The 24,194-nt window shown below is 38.3% G+C and overlaps 1 protein-coding gene and 1 long non-coding RNA gene across 4 annotated transcripts in view; one reads left to right on the forward strand and one right to left on the reverse strand.

Annotated features, from left to right (window-relative positions):
• CPPED1 (calcineurin like phosphoesterase domain containing 1) overlaps positions 1-24,194 on the forward strand; it is a 51,768-nt gene that overhangs the window by 17,876 nt on the left and 9,698 nt on the right. For all 3 annotated transcript variants that reach the window (XM_040574966.1, XM_040574965.1, XM_040574964.1), the window contains exon 3: positions 12,199-12,621. In XM_040574966.1, coding sequence (XP_040430900.1) covers positions 12,199-12,621 — 423 coding nt within the window. The remainder of the gene's footprint in view (positions 1-12,198; positions 12,622-24,194) is intronic.
• LOC121078609 overlaps positions 12,670-24,194 on the reverse strand; it is a 49,080-nt gene continuing 37,555 nt past the window's right edge. Inside the window, exons 3-4 of the long non-coding RNA XR_005824666.1 lie at positions 14,284-23,198; positions 12,670-13,377 (exon numbers count right to left, since the gene is read on the reverse strand). This is a non-coding gene — a long non-coding RNA (uncharacterized LOC121078609). The remainder of the gene's footprint in view (positions 13,378-14,283; positions 23,199-24,194) is intronic.

The following is a 24,194-nucleotide window of genomic DNA, read 5'->3' on the forward strand; positions in this document are numbered from 1 at the left end:
GGTGGCAGTACTGTAGTGAAGGTGGCTGTGAGGAAGGACAGTAGCTTCGTAGGTTATATATAATTGCAATATGAATTTTATATCCAGACTAAAGATAAGGTCTCATGAATTTATTTTATTCTATTATTAAATATATTTCTTTAACATCAGACAGATTTGCCATATGCATTTAATTGTTGTCTGCCTGGTAGAGTAAACATTGTCCTTGTTTTCATGTGCTTATGTATATATTTGCGTGTATTCTTCCATTCACGTATATGTGGATATACATTTCAAATCCTTAACAGGGCAAGTATTATAAATGTGATACGCTGCAGAAAAAATGGCATAAACTGATACTTTTTTCAGATGCAAACTAGTTACCCCTTAATGAACAGAAGGTGGTTGGGGAGAATTAAACAGAAGCTTTCAAGTGTGAACAAAGCTGCTCTGGTCTGCATGGTGCAGGAAGAGGAAACACAGGGTTGTTACCAAACATGACATGGCATGGAAAGGTATGCAAGGAGATGTTGTCTAGTATCAACAGTTTGACTGCTCTTCAGCAAAGCAAACTGTATAATACTTAAAAATGTCTACAGAGCTAAAACTGGATAGACCCAGTTTCTGAACTTACTTTTGTATGACTTAGGTTTTTATTTAATCCACCAATGCCAACCAAAGCCTGAATTGCCAGATAATTCTCTGTGATAGGATTAGAACACAGAGTTGGTCAGCATTTTGGTACCGTAAAGCATGATGAAATGTAGATTTTTATTTAAGTTTCTTTTGTAAATGGAACAAGTTAAATCATCTGATTAATTTTTTTAATCAGCTATACAGAGCTGCAGTCATTCAGTAATATTTTCTTATTGCTCCTTGGTGTGTTTGCTGTCTGTGTCTCCTTCTCTCTGTTGAGCTGCAGTTAGACTTGTAAGATCTTCCAGGATTGTGTCTGTTACATATTTTCTTTTTTTCTTCTTTTTTTTCTGTGTGGTCTGATGTTTATTTGGGGCTGTGAGCACACACAAAAAAAAAAAAGTGCCAGAGGAACTTCCAGGGAGAAAACAGAAGCACACATATGGAACTTGATGGGGTAAGGTTGCAGCTAAATGAGATCAATTTTACAGTATGAATGTCTAAATTCTACTTGGGGCAGCTACATTTTTTCCCGTATCTTGCTGTAAAATTTAAGTGTGCTAAAAAGAATAGCAGTGTTGCAACAATTGCTGTTTAACCCACCAGCAATCCATGGGCTGAGGCAACACAGAAAATTAGTCTTAAATTTGTAATAGAACTTCTGGCACTGTCAGAAGGAGGGAACAACTGTCTTGATGGAGGAAGAGATTTTTGATGTGCACCAGTCATCTTCAGAGGGATGGGACCTTTAGGAACAGCCTTCCGTAGCCTGGTCCGTAGGTGCATTACAGACAGGTACAGGTGTACGTTGGCCAGGATCAATGTGAAACCCATACTCCTTTGGGAATGCCATTTCATACTTTCCTGTTACCTCCCAGGTTTTTTAAGGAGGATATTAATTATCCTAGGTAATTACAGACTGGCTGCATGTAGGTGGGTGTAGTTGCCATTGCTACACACAGGCCACTAGCCTTTTGCTAGCGTGCTTTATGATGGCTTCACGAGACCACAATCCTGGCCTACCAGGCTCGTTACCAGCTTGTTGTAGGAACTGGCTGTGTACTGGTGTGCCTGGCTCCCACTCTCTGCCTGCTGCTTCCAGGGTCCCCAACGCTTTTAGGACCATCTCACCAGCCAACCAGTCCCCCGCCAGTACATACAATGCTGTGAGCATGTGTGCATGTTTATTCCCCTCAAATTCTGCACATTTTTGCTCCTCTGTCACTCTAACTCCCCAATAAAGCCTTAGTGCTTAGCAACTCAATTTGACTAATTACAATTTTGGGCAGCGCTATGTGCTTTATGTGAAAAGCAAGTAAAACTGCCAGCTACATGTGTCCTTAAAATTATGTACTCCATTCTGTAATCCTGTCTTCCATACAAACAGTGTTTTTTTCCATATAATAATAGAGGCAATGATATGCACTAAGTTTTCCAAGAGCAGGTGCCAAATGTTAGGATTCTGAGTTCAAATTTAGGCAGCAATTAAGGGACATGATTTTCAAATCAGCATTTCTCCATTTGACTTCTGCTTGACAATTTGATGATCAGGACACAAGACGAGCTGGGCGTACTGGCTTTTATACAATCAGTACCTCTTATAAGCTCTGACACGTACGCTGGAGAGAGTGAAGTTATTTACGTTCAGAATAGACAGCTTCAGAGCTGAGGAGCATCAGAGCTGATGGCTCTGTTGTCCAGACAGCGGTATGGCTTCATTTCTGGTTATAATCACTGTAACGTTTAAAGGCATTCCCCCTCCTGAGAGAATTACTAACTTGAACCTCTTTCCAGGGCCCAGATGTGATGTGTGACTGCTGCAGTTCAGAATATTCCTGTCTTCTGTTTCTGTTAAATATTGAGTCCCTGAATACGTCTTCCTCCAAAACTCTAGTTTTTATAGATAATAAATTTTAAAGCATAGGCTGCAAACCTCCACCTTAGAGGGTAACTCTAAGAAAACTCTTCAACTTGTTCAGTTTTCTAAACCAAGAGGAAAGTACATACCATAAATGGTCCTGGTCAAAGCATTTTCTTTAAAACCAAGATAAAGGCACCTCGCTATTGTAAATACTTGAGTTTCTCTTACTTCAAAAGCAGCCTTGGGCTTGACCAGGAAAGATGAGTGAATTTTTGGCTTCGGCAAGGGCTGAAGCTTAGTGCATTACAGGCAGTTCTGCCTGATTTTGGTTTGGAGCCAATAAAAAGGGGTCGTTGAGATAATACTGAGTTTCATAACTTTTGTTATATTTAATAAGGTCTGTAGTCATTTGCATATGAATGTTCATCCTTCTCTTTAGCAAACATTTCGCATGCATTTAATGTACAAACTTGTAAATTTTTCTGTTGATTTCCTGACATCCCTTCCAGGAGGCAGAGTGCTGCACTCGTCCTTTGTTATATCAGATACAAACCATCTTGGTCACATCTCAATAACTGAGTTGTTGGAGATTTGGAGCTCTTTGCTGCTGGTGGCTTTTGTGCACAAGACGTGATATGAATGCAAGGCTGAAATCTGTATGCAAATGCACAAACTGCCATTTATATGTTTGTGAACTGAATAAATTACAGGGAAAGTCAGGTCCCATACAAGTTCTTAATGTTATATAGAGAGAATTAGCAAGACATCATACAAAGGAAGAAATGCCTGATAATGCTTAATATCTTCCTCAAAAAGTGATTTTTTCTGTAGTAAATCTGGCTGTGAACTGCTTTTGTTATTGCTTTTAAACTACCATTAAATAACCCATTTTGATAAAACAAAGGAACAATAACTTAAAAAAAAAAAAAAAAAAACTCACCAGATAACTTTAAGCTGCTCTGCCTGCCCTCAAGGGAAGCATGTATATAAGGAGATATTTTATAAAGGCTTAATTTTAATTAAAAATACAGTAATTCTTAAATGATTTCCCTTCCTCATGTAGAAGGCGAGAGCACAAATGCTGATGTTTGATTTGTTCATATAACAAACACAGAGCTAATTAAAAGAAAAAAAAAGTCTACAGAAATAATGCTTAAAATATGGCTCCAGCTTTAAAAATGACTGTAGGCATGTCACCTTTACTATATTTGTCTTTTTTTTCCTCCCTTTTCGGAACTGGCTGCTTGGTTTACTAACAAAAGCAAGTTTGTGTGTGGTTTGATTTTTTATTTTTTTTTCAAAACTCCCATCAGCCTGGCACAGCTGGGGAGGAGGCAGCTGTGTTCAGCTCTGCCACATGCGGCTTCAGCAAAATTGTCAGCTAAATCCCAATTCCTGAATCTTTGTCAGTGGAGATTTATAATAGAGCACGAAGTAGAAAAGGCACAGATTGACTTCTCAAGTGTGAGGTAGAAGCAGTGGAGTTGAAATGTTTATACTGAAGAAGTTATAGGTTAAAATTTTATTTGTTGAATATTCAGTAATTTTTTTTATCAATACATCATTGATCACTATTGTGGTGTTTTTTTTCCTGCACTGTCATCTGAAATGACATGAGCAGAGTTTTTAAGCGTGATCAAATTTTCTGACAGTAGGGTAGCATACACTAAGTCAACTCATTGCATCCATTTGTCTCACTGTTGCAGCCTATTGATAACTTTGATATGCTGGGTGTGATGGAGCCCAACCAAAAGGATTCTTGGCTATTTTCTTCTCCAAACCTGTATCCACACGTCAATTAGTAACGTAACCCAGTTTCTTAACTGGGTGGGTACTACAGTATTTGTCAAACATCTAATAGTACCAATTTCAAGAAATGTCGCTATGGTTGCATAAATAAACATTTTATAGTAATTATCTGTTTCTAGTAAAACCTAATGGAGCATTCAAAGCCTCCAAGCTGCTTAGTGTGAAATTTAATTTGCTGTAATCAGCCCAAGAGCAGGGAAGCATGAGATATTCTCTGTGCATGGAGAATATCTGCTCGACAATATGATTTACTCTCATACTGCAAACATACCATAGTCAGAAGAAAGTGTTTAACTTGAGCAAGTATATATTTATTTGTATTTTGGACCATAATCTGTGGTCTGCTCTGCAACTGATCTGAGGAATCCTGTTAACCGTACCTCTCTGAATGAAAATCTTTGAAACATGATTATTTACACAATTGTCCTAAAACATACACTCTTCCATTGTACTAGATGATATATAACATATTATATATACATATATGGAAGCATAGTTAGATTTTTCTCCATGTTATAGTAAAACTTAATCTCTCGAACTCCAACTGTAATTCCTTTTCCTCCTTCTTTCTCAGCCCAGAAAGTTTTCATTTAGCTTAGGAACCTTTGAAAATGCATACATGGAGTGGACATCCACAAGGAGTTATTTATTTGGCCTGTTGTATGGTAAATATATCTCTGTTTGAATCTTTGTTGCCTCTTTCTTGTTTTTCCTTGGAATTGCATGTGCTATACATAATGAGTGAGTTGCACAAAATGAGTGCTTTGGGTTGTGCAGGTATTGTCAGAGCAGATGACCACAACAGGCTTTCGAGCGTAAGTGTGAGTGTTTTTCAAAGGCGTGTATCCAGGCTTTTCCACGCCTCTGAATTGGAAAGGATTTTGTTCTTCCTTGGAAGTCAGTGGCAGAAGATTTCGCCCACATCATTTTGACTTGATTAATCAAACTGAACAAAGCTGTCTTTTCCAAACTGCCAACTCGTACATAGTCAATGAAAAGTAACATGGTTTTAATGGGTAGGCATTGGGCTAAAGCATCCAGTTCCTGTTTGAGGCTCTTCTGCCCGTGGCACATTGCCTGCTTCTGCTGTAAGCTCTTCTCTAACACCCCATAGCGAACATGGGTGCGGTGCAAAGACAAAAATGGCAAAGGATTATTATTTAGGTTAGGAGAGCATATTCTAAGGAAGAAATGGCTTGTTTAAGCCATTGATTCTGGCTGATATTAACCGCCTTTTTGTTATGCACTTGCTCTGGTAGCAAAGATGTATTTGTAAGGCTAGACAATGCCTCAGACATCAGGAAAAGCACATCTATTTTTAAGTAATTTTACCCACTTACTGGAAGCATTTCTCGGTTTAACAGTGTGGACAACTTCATTGGACTTAAGGGACTAGTATTTCAAAGAGTTATTTAGTCATGTTGGTAACTACTGAATATGAAGCTGTAAATATTGTGAAAGTTTCAAAAAGCTGTAATATTTCACAGGTCATCATTTGAAGAAAGTGAAAGATTAGAATCTTGCCCTGTCTCTTAAAAGTGAACGCTTAGTGAAGACAATTTTGTACCTTTTGTACTTGTTTTTAGTAAGTTTGTTATTCCAACTTCTGTAACATTGCAGCTTTTTTCCCTGCTTGTCAGGATTTCATCAGCAGCACAAACCCAAAGGCAGTGGTGGCCTGTGCCTGATGGGACAGCTCTGAACAGCTAAGAGATGAGGAAGGATAGAAGAGCAGAATCGGGCTTAAATGAAGCATAATACTTATTTTCACAGCAGAAGGCAGAACAGTAAACTCCATGAATTAGGTTGTTAAGTGGACACCTGCATGGCTGGAGCTCAGAAAAATGTCAGCATTTGCAGCCGTTACATTTAATGTTGTTCACTGAAACCCAAGGAGAAGTTGAGCCCCTAATAGGCTGCCTCATTTACTTTTGGGGGGTTGTCATTGCTTTAATATAATAATTGTTAATTATTAGCTAAAACCAGAGTTAAGTTTTCTTCCTGTTTCAATGCCCAAAGATATAAAATATATTTAATTTGTGTTTTCATGCAGGGAAATTCTTTAGCATGATCCCTTTTTGTGGCTCAGAACAGACTATTACTTGTTTCTAATGTACTGAAAAAATCAGTTGCTTACAGCTGTAGACAAATGGGTATTTCAGTTCCTGCTTTTCAGTGGGAACTAATGAGATGAGATATTTTATAAGTTAGATTGAGCAGGCAGTTTGTCCAGGAGTGAGTATATAGTCATATTTACATGATCTTTAAGTGTGTATTAAATGGTTTTTGCATGCCATAAAAATAATGTTTTCAGGCTATTTGAAATTAGAAACAAATATATCTAAAGAAGAGAGAGGAGACATTCTGGCTATTACAGCACGGGCTAAGCCAGAAAAACCTATTTCAGAACGTGACCATGCTGGGTTTATTAAAATCGATCAGCTTATTCTTGCATGTAATAATTGGCAATGGTACAGTGTATTGCATGACTTCATTATGGCAGATGCTAGAGGGGGGAGAAAAAAAATTAAATTTAAAACAAAAAATAATGAAGGGTACAGACTGAGTAAGAGGATGGCCTGCTGGCTCTTTTCTTTCTATACCAGTGTCCTGTGTATTGTAGAAAGAGCCTGTAAGATACAGTTTCATTCTGGGGATACCATTGGCTTTGGGCCTAGGTAACAAGCACAGCAATGGGGCTGTCACTGGGGTCAGCAGAGAGATGCTGCGAGGGATGCTGTAAGAGCTTAGCTGTAGCCCTGCTAAGCTGGAGCTGACAGCCAGGTGTCCAAAACAGCTATGGAGATAAAAGGCAATCCCATTTTGAGCAGGAGGAGACTGCTCTCACAAAGAGAGATAGAGGCAGTGGTTAAATATGTCTCTGTGAAGGTACTTACAAAAGGAGCATGCTGTGAGTATAGCCTTGGACTCCCCTTTTGTCTTCCCTAGAAAGTTAGGGAATAATACTAGGGAAAGTCATCAAAATGTCACGTAAAAGGAGTCGAGCAACTGCAGACAGTCATGAAAACCACAAAAGGACAAGCACCTCAAGAAAAGGAGAGCCCAAAATAATTAGACTCTGATTAGGTGATTGTGGTGCAAAGATGATACAAAGATGAACTGCAAGGCCCAGGAGAAAACACAAATCTGTCGTTTGTTTATAGCAGTCGTGTGATTGTGCCCATCAAGAATTATCTGCCTTCTGGTATCAGAGTAGTTCGCCTGATTTCATTGTAAACTACAAAAGGAATGGGTCCAATGCTTTTGTTAATTCAATTTTCATTGGTGATGTTTTGACATTTTGTATTTTGCTTTTATCAGATATAGTTACTATTTCTATCTGATGTTTTATGTAGTGTTTTAACCTGCAATTTAGCTTTTACCTGCTCTGTGATATTCTGTCTCTTGGGTTAGATGTTAACCAGATTGCAGTTGTCACGTCAGTTCTTTTCAAAAGTGTTGCTTGCATAAAAGCTCATAGTTAAACAATTTTCTTTTTAACTTTCTTCTTTTGCTACCTGAAAATTTGCATTTTTCTTTTAAAAGGATGTGTTTGCAACTCCTGAAAGGTTTAGGACACTTGTATGATACAATGAAAGACTGAGACAGTAATTCTGAAATCCAGAAAACAATTATGCTACATTTTTTACATTTTTTATGTAATTTAGAGAGTAATTTTCCCCTTCTGAACAGGTGAAGTAGAGGAAAACGGAGGCCTCTCTGGTGGCTGATAATAAGTAGGCAACAAGAGAAATATAAATGTACTTATGACAAAACCTGCAAGTTACGCTGCTACTTCACATGCTCTCATCCCGCACCTTCTTGCCCTCCCTTAGGTTCTTTTTCCTCACTGGAGCCTTCTCTGGTTCACCCGTTTCAAAAGTAGATTCAATTGATGCACCACCTTTTGGGGGGGGAGATGCTCTGCCGGGTTGGTGAACTTGATAGGTTTGCAAAGGAATTCAGCAAATATGAGAATGGTGTGAGCCTGGTGGGTGAGGGCTCCTAGGCAGGAGCTGGGATTTTCACATTTCATAGTCAAGAGGTTGATCAGTTGGCTGAATCTTCAGTAACTTTACCCTAAAAGTGCCTGCACTCGTCCTCAGCCGAGCAAAGGCCTTGCAGAGACTCAGAGACGCCTTAACTCAGTGCAGGCGATGTAAATATGTACGAAGTCACAGTTAGGATCCTGTTTGCCAGACTTCTAAAGCCAGTTGTTAGGTTAAACTTACTACTAGACATTTGGTTGTATTCACCCACGTTGTTTTTGCTGTAGCAAACCATGACACAGTAATAATGTCTGTGCCAAGATTTGCAAAAGAAGTAGGCAAATAGGACTATTCTGGCTCCTGAGGAAAACCAGCCCCTAAAGGAGCTTTAGAAGCAGCAGCAACATCAGCATCGCTTGTCGAGCTGCAGCACTTCTGCCCTGTGGTACGGGGCTGGTCTGTACCAAGCAGATCACTGGAAGTGACTTCTCAGTGGGTTGTCAGAAAGAGAAATGTGGTATCATCGTGTCAGGTTGAGTAACTGACCTCTCTCTGGTGGTGGTCTCTGTGGGTTTATGACTGATACCTTTGTTCAGCAAAAGATGTCTAATTACCTCACTGGAATTTCCATCTCTTGAAAAACGGCATGAAATTGGAGGCGCAGGCTGATGCACCCACAGTTTCCACGCACCTGTGTCCTCTGGCAGAGGTGGGGTAGTACTTGGGGGTCTTTTCCTCCTAATTCATATCAGTAGATAAACAGGTGTTAGGTATTTGGAATACCTTGCAGGGTGGGAAAGTGATGATGGTGGTGGAGGTTGCTGTCAGTGAAGGCTTGTCTCAGATACAGAACTGCAGACAGCACACATTGCAGCACTGCGGTCTGGGGACAAACTGTTTCAAATTGTTTTTATAGCTAGGGCATCCAAAAAAAATTTTTTTAAACCCAACACTTTGCTATAGAGGCATGGTCTGGAATACCAAAGTAAACTGCAGCATGGATTATCAGCAAGAGGATTATTTCTTTGGCAGAATAATCTGAATTCTGCTTGTGCTGACTAAAGCCAGCTTCAGCAAAAATGCTTTAGAAGTACATTCTTTCTTGAAATTTACTCTTCCAGTGAGTGAAGGCAGGTTGCCTTTACTCCTTAAAGCAGTGCAAGATAGAGCATTGCAAGTGTGTAGGCAAACAGCAATGTAACCTGCAGCATGAAGATGCAGCGCAGCAGAGCCTTTGACATTGCACCTTCATGCTCCTGTTGACATCGCTCAGCCTTCAGAAATGATAAGCTGGGAAGCTGTGGAGAATTACAGGCAACTGCACCAGCACCGTCTCTTGCTTTTGTGTTTTTTCTAAAAGCCAAACTGTCCTTTATGGGCTATTAATTTAAGTTGTTTATCTTAGGGCAAGACTGTATTTACATAGCCTAACCTAAAGACAGAATATTGTAGCTTGGGATTTAAAAATGTCACCACACATGATGCCAGGATAAAGAGAACAGAAATGAATTTCGGTTCCATCCACCCTGACACTTCCCAAATTACTTTTTTACACTGCCTCTTGGCACTATATTTTCTTCCTATTTGCCTCCAACCAATCCTCTCTCTAAGCTAAAGAAATATATACTGGCACATAAAAATGTTCTTCATAATCATTGGAATGATTAATTATTATAGCTAGCCCTGTCCCAAAGACTACAGAGACATTGCTCCTCCTTTTCGTACCTTTGTAGGTTTCTCTTCTTTTGAAGTTGTTTTGACCTTCTACCAAGAAAAGGTCAAGCCAGAATGTAATTGTCCTGAAATAATCTTTACTTAGTATGATTTCCTAGACTCTTTGGGCAGAGACCTTGTTTTCCATTTTGAGCAATCTGTTTTCTGCAATAAAACACTGAATATGTCTCCCTGTTGCTATAGAAATAATATTGCATTAAATGAGGGAACCAGTGCCCTGCTGTCGACAAATCTAATCTAAGTGTTAGTCTCTGGAGCTTGAATTTCACCACTGGGAAGACATATACATAATTCTACAAATTATTTCTGTAACTTATGCATAAATGTCTTTATACTCTGAAACTGTTAGCTAAATTTCCCAAAGTGATAGCGTGTAGATTAGCATGGTGTAGTGTGTTTACATATCTCTTAATAGAGCCTTCCCCCTCCCCTTTTCCCCACCTCCCTCCCACATGGAATACATTTTTGTATTTATAGCTTGAAATTTCCAGCTCTTCACATGGGAAGGCAGGGAGGGGCAGGGCAAGCAGATTTCTCACTGGGCTTCCTGCCCCATGGGCAACAAAGTACATCAGATTTATTTTTTGGTTTGTTTTACATCCAGCTCCTCCAAGTAACAGGAGACATTATTTGCCTTGTTCATTTCTAGGAGTAATAAGGATTTTCCAGAACTGGAAGGATGGCCCAGACTGACCGTGCTCCTGGTACATTAACAAGCCCTACAAACCTACCTGCCGTCCTCTACTTTCTAGATACTTTCTAGTGCCATATGGCCAGTATTTCTAAGTTACTCAGAGATTTTGCTACAATAATGTTCTGCCTGGTTCTGCAGTTAAAGATGAGTGCTGCGGATTGCCTTCCTTTGAATTGACACACCACTTATCAAATCTCACACCTGTCTTTACATTTAGATATATGAATATGTTGGGTTTTAGTACTTTTCTCAAACCATAAGATTCTAGTAACAGCAATATGGTGTACGGTTTATCTATAGGGTAGAGAAAAAGAATTGAAATACTAACAATGGTTACCAAGGGTCAGTGTTCGGAAACATATTAATTGCAAGGATTTTCAAGAAATGTGGATAAAAAAAATCTTTTGTCTCCTACTTATATGACCAGAGTCCCTGTAATACATTTCTGTATATATATACATGTGTAGTTACAAAAATAGAATGTGGTCTAAAAATACATGATGATTGATTTGCATGGACTTGTACTCAAACCTATATTGTAATTCTGATTTCAGAGTTCTTGTGAAAACCCTGTTAAAATTTCTTGGTTAACAAATTCAGTTATTATTTGTGAAATAGGCCCATGTTAGATTGTATTGCAGGGCAAAATGCACTTTATAAATGTGCAATTTAATTCACAAAAAGTAGGTATATCAGTGACCTCTGTGATTAAAGATTACTCTTTAGAAAACTGAAAAATCTGTCATCATTAGAATAACTTTTTTCCAAAAAAAAAAGCTTTTTAAATTTGTTTAGTGATTGTCAATTAATTAAACCTGCCTCAAGAAGGACAAATTTCAGAAAACCAGAAAAGTAACTGTCTGGGTATGCATATTAATGTAAAAATGAGATGAGGGAAAAACTAGCAAAGTACACAATTACCTTTCTTTGAAATTAATGCTATGCTTATTATTAAAGTGGACTCATCGTATAAACAAGTCACTGCAAGACACTAATTACATTTTTGCTGTTAAAGTAGTTCTTGTAATGAAAAAAAAAAGATTTAATTCCTTTGCACTGACATAAAATATAAACCAGATTTAAAACCTGTTTTTTATCCTTGTTTAAAGCTGACTTGTACCATCCAATGTGGCTGCATTTCTTCACCAGATTGTCAGTCTATAAATGATAAGAATCAGACCCCAAAGCTTTTGGTGCAAAACACTATTAGATCACCTACTGCTGCACTGTCTGTTGGTTCCTCTCCAGAGCCTCACTTAATGAAAATTTCAGAAAAGGCTGAGTACTCGATAAGCAGGAGGGAAGGGATTTTCTGGACATACCATATTAAAGTGAAGGTATAGTCTATGTTCCTGCATATTACCATGATCACAAATCTAATGCTAAATATTTCTTACTATATGTGGTATTTCCATTATCTAAAACAAACAATGAAATTAGGAAAAGATAGCATAAACAATAAAACTTTTTTGTTTGTTTGTTTGTTTGTTCTATAGGATCTCAATGGAGAAAGGACCAAGAGCGAGATTTAAAGAACATTTTGAAGAACATTGACCAGGATATCCCATTGGTATTTGTCAGTGGAAATCATGATATTGGCAATACTCCAACAAGAGAAACAATAGATAATTATTGCAAGAGCTGGGGAGATGACTACTTCAGCTTTTGGGTTGGAGGTGTTTTCTTTCTTGTGCTAAATTCTCAGTTGTACTTTGATTCTTCCAAATGCCCAGAGTTAAAGCAAGCCCAGGATGTGTGGCTTAATGAGCAGCTGGCTGTTGCTGAAAAACATAAATGCAAGCATATAATAGTGTTTCAGCACATCCCTCTGTTTCTGAGAGAACCTGATGAAGACCATGATTATTTCAACTTGGAAAAATCAGTTCGTCAAGGGATAATGGAAAAGTTTCATAAAGCAGGTATTTTCTTGAATTTTCCTCTCTCTGATTTTTTTTTTCAGTTGTTAATCATTACGCTGCCAGAAAAAAATAAATTTAACTTGCGTGGTACTGTTTTCAAGGAATTTTAGATTTAGATTATAAGCCTCGTTGTTACTTTTAGGGCAAAATTACCAGCTGAATCTAATCATCTCTCAAATGCAGCAAAAGAAATTCAAAACTTTGAGTGAAAAGTAAAGAACTGAAAGTGAAAAACTCTTTAAAACAAATAACAAGGATTCCATTTTGCAAGTGCTGGTATATACAAGACAACCTGAATTTTTCCTACTGAAGGAATAGAAGATCAGGTATTGCCATAGGAGAAAAATACAGAATTTATTTTGCATAAAACAGAGAAACAGAATTCAGAATTACCTTGGAGGTTGTTTTCTCCCACACTGAGCCAATTTTAAACCAAGAGTGTAGTGTGCTCCAGATTTATTCAGTGTTAAAGAGTCTTGCTTTGCTAAGATCCATCCTTTGTTTATCCATCCTAATAGGGGCCATTTCTGGGATGAAAGCAGGTGGAACATGCTTTGAACGAGAATATTGTACCAAATCCCTTAGCTTTGTTTGATGAAACTTGAATGCCGTGGAGACAGATACAGTACGCAGCTACTCCTCCATGCTGTTCCCATTGTTTCCCGTTAATTGCTTTCATGTTCCTGGAGTGTGCTAGTCCCTCAGAATTTCCTGCCAGCCTGCCATCACTGCATCAGAGTGTCATTTTCTCTGTATCTATAAAAGAATACGTTATTTGGATTACTGAACAATGGAAATTGCTTATGATATTGTTTGTAATTTACCATATAATTGTTAAGCCAAAACCAGCTACTCATCCAAAACTCATCCAAAACCAGCCTAATTTCCAAGCTCTGAATCTCCTCCTGTTTCCAATCAGTAGGGCCAAAATTTACAATTATCTGAGGGCTCTCCAGGGGACTGACATATTTGCAGATTCAAGTTTTACAAGATTTTTTTTCCCCTAAGGAGACGTGCTGAGAGGTGAGGAGACGTTACCTCGTAATATCTTAATACAAAATATAAAGATACTGGTTTTGGACACGAGGAGGATTTTGGTTAAGACTTCTGGTTTTATTGCAACAGAAGGGAGATCTTGTCTTCTTTATTTAAAGAAAAACAGCAGGATTGTATGCTTACATATGGAATGAAACTGATAAAAAGAAAGAAGAAAGAGGTAAGAAGTTAACATAAGTTGAAATATATGTGTGTATAAGCCAGGCACATATGTTAGTTCCATCTTGAACCATGAACCTGTACCTTTTACCTTTTTTCCCTGCTTCACTTCACACAGGTTTTTTTTAGGGTTTAGTGTTGTTGTGTTTTAAAGTGCTCAGGGCAATGGCTCTTAAGGTGTTAATCCCAAACCTTGCATAATGTTAATAAAAATGGCAAATAGAAGGAAGCCATACAGTAAGAAAATAATCACTCCATGATAAGTTGCTCATTTAACTCATGTATTTTCATTGCAAGTTTGAAAAAAGAAAACATATAGGTTTGCATACGATGACTTTTTTGCTTTGACAAGATTTGCCTTACAGGTAGGAGCCCAAAATTTAATATAAAATATTTGTGCTTTTTTCTTTCTCCAACTTTTCCTATGAAAAAGAAAAATGTACCTACCTGATTATGGTCTTTTTGTCTGTTCGTTTTTGTGCTAGTGATAATATAGTGGGAAATATTTCTATTGGAAAGTTGGGCAGCTGAATGCTTATGTACTGTTGGTAAAAACACATCGTAGTCCATTAGAGAGCGTGTTAGCAGAAGGACGCTACCATGCAGGCATATCCCAGTAAAGGAGCATTAGGGTGGAAACCAGAGCAGTTCTGTTCTAGAGTTTTCTGACATCCAGATGGCTTGCTAACATTTCACAACACTCAGCACTGGGAATATAATTAATCAGAAGAAGAGAAGAGAAATTATGCAAAATGTTATCACTGTAACATTTATCATTGTTAAGTTATCATGCTTCTTACAGGGATATTTCAGGCTCTTTCTCCTAATGAGTATCCAGGGGGTTAATCAAAAGTCAAAACTTTTTTCAGACAACTCATGCAGGCTTCAAGGGAGAGGGAAGAGTGAATGAGAAGCCAGGAATACAAGACAACTCTCGCAAAAAAATTCTGAACTTCTTTTTGTGCGAACATCCCATGCGTTCCTTCTCTCCATCATTTCCCACTGTGCCCCTTGCTCCCACCCAAAAATCCTCCTCAAATGGCCTGTTATTTGATTCCTTCATGAATATGTTAATACATTGATCTTTTCCTTGCTGTTTTAGACAACACTGAGGCAATAAGTAACATTTGCAATCCAATAATCAAATGTGCTAATTAAATGAATACAGAGAGCAAGCAGCTCAGTGTTACTCAGAGTGCTGGGAAAAATGAGCTGCATCAAAAGTTGGCTCAGAGTTTCCTTAGTAACGGGTGCATTTGGCTTCCATTTTATTATTCCTTTGAAGAACGGTCTTTGTAAGACCACAGAATGTTATCAGTAGATTACAAAGAGGCAGTTAGCATGGTAGGACATAAAATTGGTTCCTCCCAGTTCATATATTAATGGAGGATTAAAATGCAGAATATTGATAATGAAACCCCAACCTACTTTGCATTTGTTGGGGTTTCTTTTGTTTTGTTTTATGACCTGCTGTTTAAGAAGGTTAACTGCTTATAGCACATAATTGAGAAGTATGGTACAGCTTTTTATTCTGGAAAAGGCAAGGCTGCCTTTATAATGAGTCCCCCACTATTCTCCATCCCCTGGCCCGACACCAGCCCGTCCTTCCTTCTGCTTTCTCGTTCTGCATCTCTCCCTTTGCATCCTGGCATGATGCTGTCTTGCAGTGTTTCCAACCACTCTGAAGGATTGTTGTGTAATTACAAAAAAAAAATCAGTTTAATCAATGTAATGTGCATATTCTAGGGCTTGGTTTTGGAAATGCAACGTCAGTAGATGGGCATTGTATGATAACCCAGGATCAGACCTGGAGCTATCCCAGTTTTCTCGCTTATACTTTTAAAGTTCATAGCGTCAAACATGGAGCAGTAATGCATCTGGTTAGAGAGAGAGAGAGGAAAGGAAGAAAAATCTAAGGATTTCAATCCTTTCATAAACCAAGAAAGTCATATGGGTTTTTATAGAAAGTAAAATGGTACTGAAAGGATGGATGGTAGCATTGCACAGCTTCTTCAGAGTGAGGTATGCGACTTCAGAAAATGATTATTTTAAATCCTGAGCCCAAATCTTTTGTAGTGACTCCCTTCTGACCGCTTACACATTACAGAATGTTTTTGGTTTAAGTATCCGCTCATTACAAGCAGAGATAAAAGACGAGCTGTAGAGGCTACATCTGGTACAAAGTACTGAATTACATTTCTCACATTAAAAGTGTCCTTAACAGTTGGGCTAATTAAAGATAAAATCATGTCCTTATGATAAATATTTATAAATTGAAAATATGGCACTTGTAAATCTGTATTACTACTATGCAAAGTTAAACCATACTTGTAAGCTGCATGTCTAAGAAATCTTCCGAGTCCCATTTTTCTTTAAATGCATTATAACAACCATTGTCCATCAAAAAGCAATTTCAGTGATAGTGAAAGTCAACTCAGTTGAGAACATAGTTTATCATTTAAGTGAGAATATATTTGTGAAAGCATGTTTGTGTAATGTTTAACCCCAGTTGGTAAGGTTCGTCTCCTTTCTGTGCAGAAGCTAAGTACAGGAAAAAAAGCCTGCGTGTGAGTACTGGGGATGAGCTGAGCTAACATCCTCAGTGGTGAGGTCTGCTCTGCTGCGTGAATTGCATATTCAGCTTTTAAGAATTTTATAGCAATGATATAAATAGGCTTGCTTGTAGCTTTGAAGGGAAAAAAAGGAATCCAGGTGGTGGTCTAGCCCAAAATCTGCCCTGTGTGTCATGTTTCTTTGATAAACATTAGAAATTAGTTTTTAAATAAGCAGTTTATGCAGTAGAAGACATACTTTGTCTTACAGATCTCATTCAATAATAATTTTATTAGGCTTTACAGACTTTTTCTGTGACCAGAAAAAGATCGGTATTTTTGCTGAGCTATGGACAATCTTTTGAAGACTTCTTATCCTGAGAACCATCACCAACACACTGAAATTTCTTCGGAAACTTAACACAATAAGGACCAGAATGAAGTGAAATATTTAAGCAGATGTCTGAATAGTTTTAAGACCTTTGTCAAATAAAACCTAAATTACTAGCTGTTTCTTCACCGACAAAGTTGATAAAAGAATTTGTGGTTCAGAGTGCTGTGAAGAATACAGGTGGTGTACATAGGTGAGAGACTTACGAGTCTGAGAGAGAATCACAAGATAAGAGACATAAAATAATAAAAGGAAAATCCCTGCAGCATCCGGCTTTTTTAATTAAAAAGTTCTAAATTCATCAAGATGACTTCAAAGCAATTTTTCAGATGTGGTAGAAAGCACTTAAATTCATACATACAGGAAAAAGTAACAACCTAACTTTATTAAATGTCTTTTTGTTATTATATTTGTGACTGCAGGTGCTGTAACTTCTAACACCTTCACTCATTAAGAGAGTGTAATACCTACCTGCTCCTCTTAGAATGTTTTGACAGGAGAGTGGTATTAAAGGGAGAAGCAGCTCTCTGAACATCCACAGCTGAGATATATTTGAGTACAAAATTAAAGCATGGAGTGCTGAAAGCTGTTGTTTCTAAAATTTACCAGACAACATATGTTATGTTTCATTATTTTCTTTGTTGTGTAATCAAAGTTGACAAGGGAGTAATATTTTCTTCTTCCTGCCATTGAGACCTTGATTTTGGCAAAGCCCATACACCAAGTGAGTAATCTCAGTCCTTGCTTATGTGTTGCTTTGTCAGTATTTAAGATAATTTAGATTTAAATACTCTCAACTTCAGTGTTTAGCTCAAACTCTTTCAACCTTGAAATTATGTGCTCATGGTACAGGTAACCAGTTTCAATATCTTTTGTGTATCTGTGTAAGAATGGTGTTTTTTAAGACTGCTCCCTAAGTATGAGAATATCATCTAGCACATAAATACACAGAGACATACATTTTTTTCTGAAATTCAGCAGTGAGATGCTGCAAAATACAATTATTTAGCATAATCCATAATGAGAGATTAGGTAATGTTTGTTCTTTGATAAATTTTTGACGTCTGTTTTCTCCATTGGGCTGTAGTTTTGGTTACCTTCTTTTCACTCCTTAGAGCACACGGCAAGCAGGGATCATCTGGGCTTTGTATCAGATCTTTTAGAAAGCTTCATTTTCAAATGGAAAATGTAGCAAAACCAAGAAATAAATTCCACCGAAAGGTCGCAAGAGGCATTCACAAAGATAAACCTGAAGCACAGAGTGACCTTCTACAGAGAGCAGCTCTAACAGCTTATTTAGAGCTGCAGTCTCGTTAGGTGATCTGGAGTCACCCTCTGGCTGTGCCTGCTGCCTCTCCTCTGGTTATATAGGAGAAACAAGTGTGACTAAGGTCCTTCTCTATATAGCTGCATTCAGTGGTGTCCTATAAAAAACTACTTTTGTCATAGATAGACTGCAGACTAATAGCTTGTCTCCCACTTACATAGACCCACGGATTTCACCAGTTGTATCAAGCTCTGGATTTTTTTATTCTATAAAGTGGATTTAAGTAAGTTTTCCTGCACATTTCTAGGGTAGTGTTTGCTAACAACAGGCAACAATGTGGTATTTTTTTATTAAGACGCTCATGTTGCTGAGCTGTAATTCTAATTACACAACACCTCTGATGAAGAAGGTAGGATAATACAGAGCTTATAAGGTCTGCACAGAATAATTCTATAATGGTTATTTAAGGTTGATTCAAATGGTGATGGTTGATTTAAGGTGTTCCCTGACACCTACCAGTGGGAATATTTCCTTTTACTGGAGTTCCACTGTAGGGAACTGACTGGGTTTGTTGGAGATCAGGGTCTGAGAACTGCCTGAGCACTGAACAGTCCTGTTAGCACTGCTGTGACTGATGCTTTCACATCTTTGTTTGCTTCTGTAACACCTGCTTGGCAGATGGGGTGATGTGAGCACTTCTCAAATTGCAATGAGATAAAAATCAATTTAATTCCACAGGAGAGATTTTGTTTACAAAGACTACTAAATATCATCATTCGCTTTGTAGCACTGAAGTCTTGAAAAAATGATATACACCACCTGCCCAGGGGAGAGGAAAAAGGTACAGCAAAAAATGGCTATGGTTAATGTGTGCTCTTGTAGGGAAGCTGAAAGAACATCATTTTGGAGTGCAAAATTGTTCTGAGAACAGGTATTACTGTTGAACCGACCACACTGTTCAGCACTCTAAAAAGCTGCTGTATGCTGCAAGTGAAAGGAAGGAAAAAAAGCCAGTTTGTGCCTGATGCTCTAGGGGAGGTGCTCAGGATCAGTTTGTCCTTGTGACTTAAATCATTGTATTTGCCCAGAAACATTGCCTTTTTAAACAGGATGGATATCTACACATAGATGTGTGTGGGTACATACACACACCCTGAGTCTCTTACAGTAGCATCTCCCTGTGCCTGGATAATACTTGATTTTGTTCTCCTGCCCATGACAACTCTGAAAGGGTACCAAGGAGTGTTGATAACATTCAGGTTTTTCACTGAGCGCAGTTGTTTCCTTACAGAACTGCTTCTCCATCTGTTTGCTTCCATTTTGGCTCTAGTGCTGTTCCTGTCTAGCCCCTGCAGTTTCGGGGACGAATTCATATAGGTTCAGTTTTTCCCAGTATATACCCTTTCTTCAGTTTTTGAGCAAGAGGTTTGGCCTGGGAAGCTTGCGATTTTTAAATAAGCATAATTCTATTTTAAACTTAGTTTTATCATTAAACTTAATAGCTAATGTAACAGCAGAGTAACTAGACCAGAATGATGGTCCCTGTTGCCCACTCCTCTGCTGCTCCTTCTCAAACCCTGTAGCACAGGACAGAAAAGTTCATAATGATACTTCTTCCAAGTATTCTTCCAATCTCCAACAATTTTTCTTTTAGCGACTTACTGAATCATATTAGTTTTATCAGTACAGTGCTATTTAGGGCTGGTTCTGTGGATTTGTTGAGTTGACTTTTGAAAACTCTGGGCTTTCACAGTGGAAAGGAGTTTCCCATTTCACAGCTGGTGCTCTGTGAAGAAATGCCTCCTCTTGTTTGCTTTGAACTTCACCTGCAGTCTGTTCTGGGAGCCATAAATCCGTAAATGAAATGCAGTGAACATTGGTTCGTGTCTGGAGTTATTTTTAAAAATTGTTCATTAATCAGCACGTTAAGGGTGGTAATCTGGACCACGCAATAAATTTTGTTGCCCAGTCAGAACTACTTTTTTTCCTGAAATCTCTACAGAGTGCAAGGGAGAAGAAAGGTCTGTACTGTACTCATTACATATTTATTATGTCATTCATATTCCACTAATTTAGCTTTCTCATTCTCTTACAGTCTCATTTGCTTTTGCTGAGAAAAGCATTTATTTAATTGAAGGCTCAGTCTAAATAAAGCATGATACTGATTGCCTATGCTGATTATTCCAGGCATTCTCTTCCTAATTTGGAAAATCTGCTTGCTTTTCTTTGGTTTATTTTTATATTGGTAATTTTCTTCCTATATTTTTACACTATCCATAGTGCTGGGTTGAGCAGTTTGATTTCCAACTGAGACTAGGCCAGTTGCGTTTTGGGCACAGAAAACCTGCTTCAAAATGGTCTTTGTATGTTAGGAACTAGAGTTGGAAAACAACTTCTTCTGAATTCAGGGTTTTTTGGAAGCAAGCCATGGAAGTGTGTGTAATTATAGAAATTAGATTCAGACACCCCTGGAATTTAAACTAGTTCAAGTCTGAATTCCAGCCCAGTATCCAGGTTGTGTGAGAAAATTTGTTTTCTAGGTGCACATATCTTTATGAAATTATATTTAGTATTTCAAGATAAATGTGTGAGCATCATTTTCCATCCTGCTTTAGCTGATTTGGACCTCTGCAATCAATGCGTCTAGATTTCCTGTGAGACTGGGACTCAATTTGTATTTCTGGAATTAACTTGAACTAACGAACATCCAATTTTCAAGAAGTTAGGAAAACAGATGTACTTACAAAATCATACTGTTGCATTGAGATTTTTTCCCTCTTTGCTACCCAGGCTTTCATATGTCATGCTAGTCTGTGCTATCACATCAAATCTCATTAATAGTGTTATGTGCAATGTTCTGCTATACTTCATTTATTCCTATAAGCCGTTGAGCTCTACCACTGCAAGAGCTCAGACTACCAGCAGCTGGAGACTTTTGGCAACATTCATGACTTGGTACAGGAAATCTTGCCAGTAAAAATAAGTCATTTTTATTGAAATACTGCTCCATGGGAAGACAATTGAAGCTTGTGACAATACTTCAACAGTGCAAGCTTTTGGAGAGGTCTTCCAAAGAGCACACTTGATTTTACTTGTTTATTTTTTAAATCGGGATGTTTGAAAGCACGTGCATCCTGTCCATGCTGACTGTCATCTCTGCTGGGCTCTGGTGCCATGTTATCCCCAATGGCCCCGCACCGACAAGTACCTGGCTGCCTAAGGGTGACTTCTCCTGCAGGTAGAGGGACGTGGCCACCCTCTCACTCACACATGAAACCCTTGGTTTCAAACACCATTGTCATGTAGTCCTGTAGTGCTCTTTCCCCTCGCTCCTGCCTTTATGGGGAGGGAGAGAAGAACAACCACTGTATGTCTAATAAAATATGATAAAAGAATGCTAAGAAAAAAAAAAACATTACAGTTCATTGGCATAATGTTAAGGAATGTATCTGCTGTCTGTTTAATAAAGCAAAAATAGGTCATGGTGAGCATTTCACTTTTCAAATAGAGACATTTTATGATTTAACTATTCCTTGAACTGAAAGATTGGTCAAAGGAGAGATTGAAAAAGATGGAATTGTCTGTTGGGCCTCTAGGAAAAGTTGGATTATGGTCCCCTTCCCTCCCTGCCCCATGTGGAGTTGGAAATAAGACCAGTCTTCTGTGTCCCTGCATTATTCTACACTGCAGAATACAAGAGCAGTGCAGTAACAAGGAAGGGAGGGAAGTCTGGGGGCTGTGTGACTGCAACCCAACAATAAGCTGCGACCGGGACATAATCACTCTCATAGGAATTACACATGATACACAGCTAAATGCCTTTGTTTTCTTACAGTGCAATTATGTCAAAATCTTGCTGACCCCTTTTCCCTGGTGCTGCAGAACTGTTGTTTGGAAGGGTTTCTCAGAGTGATAAAGTATAATTTGTGGGAAGAAGATGCTGTACTTTTAAAATTCTTTAAAATAACTTGAGCTTCTCCTGCTAACCAACTGCCTTCTGCGTGATATCCAGCATGCAGTTTCTTTTCATGTAATGAACTGTTTTCTCATCTGATTCTTGTCAGAAGTAAAATCGACAGCATGCTAATGACATTGGCATAGCTAAAGTTTTCTTTGAAGTTTTCCAAAATTTTTTACTATCACTAGGTGGAAAATATTTCGGTTAGGACTCCATTCCTTTCAGAATGATATTCTGCTCAGGTCATGTGGGGACTCAAATGGTGGTCATCAAGAATAACCTCTTCCAAATCAGAGCTGCTGCACTGTGTGAAGACCTGACAGCTGTATTCATCAAGTCGCCCCTGGGCCCGGTTGGCCAGGTCATCCCTTTCTGTACCAATATTTTCCGTGAAGCAACCAAAGCAAATTTCAGGTACTCATTTGGATCTGTTTCCCCAGCATGCCAATCAGTCAGCTTAACAGTATCCATTACACCATCCGTGTAGGAAAAGCCCTTTGTAATGCAACCTGCTGTTCTAGTTCACAAAGCTTGAAGAGAGAACTACGAGAAAAAGAGAAAATGGGAAATGCCAATAATACTTGTCAGTCTTACCAGAGCTTTGAACAGGGATCAACAAGAGCTTGCTGAAGCTCTTGGAATGACTGCTTACTTGGTGTGTTGGCTTTAGAAAGCAGACACTGGAAATAATGGGGGAGAAAAAAATTTTAAGAGGAACTTTTGGAATTTTCTGTTGAGAAATGTGTGCAGTAGAAACCATGAACAGAGTATAAAACTAAGTACAAAGTGACTTGTCCTTTAAAGCACAAGTCTGCATACAAATGACCATACAGATGGCATTGAAAGCAGCATGCCCAGTTACATAAGCTATTAATCACTTTCCTTGGCATTCACCCCTTGCCTTAGTTTATCCACTGTGTAGCTTTACAACCTGAGGGAATGGGTGAAGTGACACAATGCAGGATGTAAATACAGTAGCGTAAAAACAAAGTATTTTTTAACTTGTGTCGTGTCCAAGACAATGAGGATTTATCAACACATGTAAGACTTCCATCTGGTCAGATGACTCCTGAACAATCCTTATAATGCTTGTTTGTTACGTCATGTAACTTATTTTATGCAAAATCAGCTGCATTGGGTTCACAGAATTGGTGCCATAATAGGTATTTCAGTCTTCAGTACAAATGCATTATTCTACGGGGAAGAAAGGTTATGATCAGTTCTTTGGAAACAGCAAATCTTTTTGTCTTTCAGATTCAGCTTTGTCAGATCAGAACTGAAAAGGACTTTTTGTGCTTGATCAGAAAATGAGAGTAAATTGCATGCTAGGAGGAGGACATCTTTGCGTCACAAAAATCAGAATCAATTCCTGTACTTCAAACCTTTTTTTTTTTTATCAAAGACATTAATTTTTTCAGATCGATGACTCTGAAAACTCATGTTTGGTTTGCAGGCCTGAAGCTCGTTGTTTTTAGATGCTTTTGTGATCCAAGGCATGGTTTTAGAACAGATGAAGCACAACATGATGGCCTGCACTGAGTTTTCCATCCGGAGTATCTGCCTTCCAGTCGTGTACTGATCAAAAATGAACATGTCAGCTCAGGCCTTTTTTTCCGTGGTAGAGATGTTACCACTGTAGTGTCGTGCAGTGTGGTATCTGACTGTGATGATCACAGAGTTAAGTGTGTGTGGTTTGTTGTTGTTTTGTTGTGTTTTTTTCCTTTCTTTTAGTAGTAACTATCTGCACAGTTTTTGACTTTATTCTGAACTTAATCTGTTTTTTTCTTTTAATGCCTAATCCATTAGGAGTGAATAATGTCTTGCTGTAAGGGATCCTGCTCTTTTGGCTAACAGATATTGTAAAACCTTCAGTCACATTTAAATTCAAATCACTGTGTATTTCCTAAAAATGAAATAATGCTTGTGAGGGTGCCATCCTTTGGAATTTAGTTACACAGTGGCTTTTGAGTATTTCATATTGCTTTTATATCAAATTTTCTCATCTGCTCTTTCAGAAGTCAAGGATGAAAAACAAAATCACTGTTCTACCTACCTCTTGTTTTTTTTGTTTTGTGTTTTAGTGGGAGAGGACAGCACCCATTTGTGAATAGCTGAATCTACTGAACTGCATTAACTGACCTGCACACGCCTTAAAGCAGGTTATTACAGGGAGACCTGCCAGGACAAACG

The sequence above is a fragment of the Cygnus olor genome, chromosome 15, assembly GCF_009769625.2.
Source record: "Cygnus olor isolate bCygOlo1 chromosome 15, bCygOlo1.pri.v2, whole genome shotgun sequence".
Taxonomy (NCBI): Eukaryota; Metazoa; Chordata; class Aves; order Anseriformes; family Anatidae; genus Cygnus; species Cygnus olor.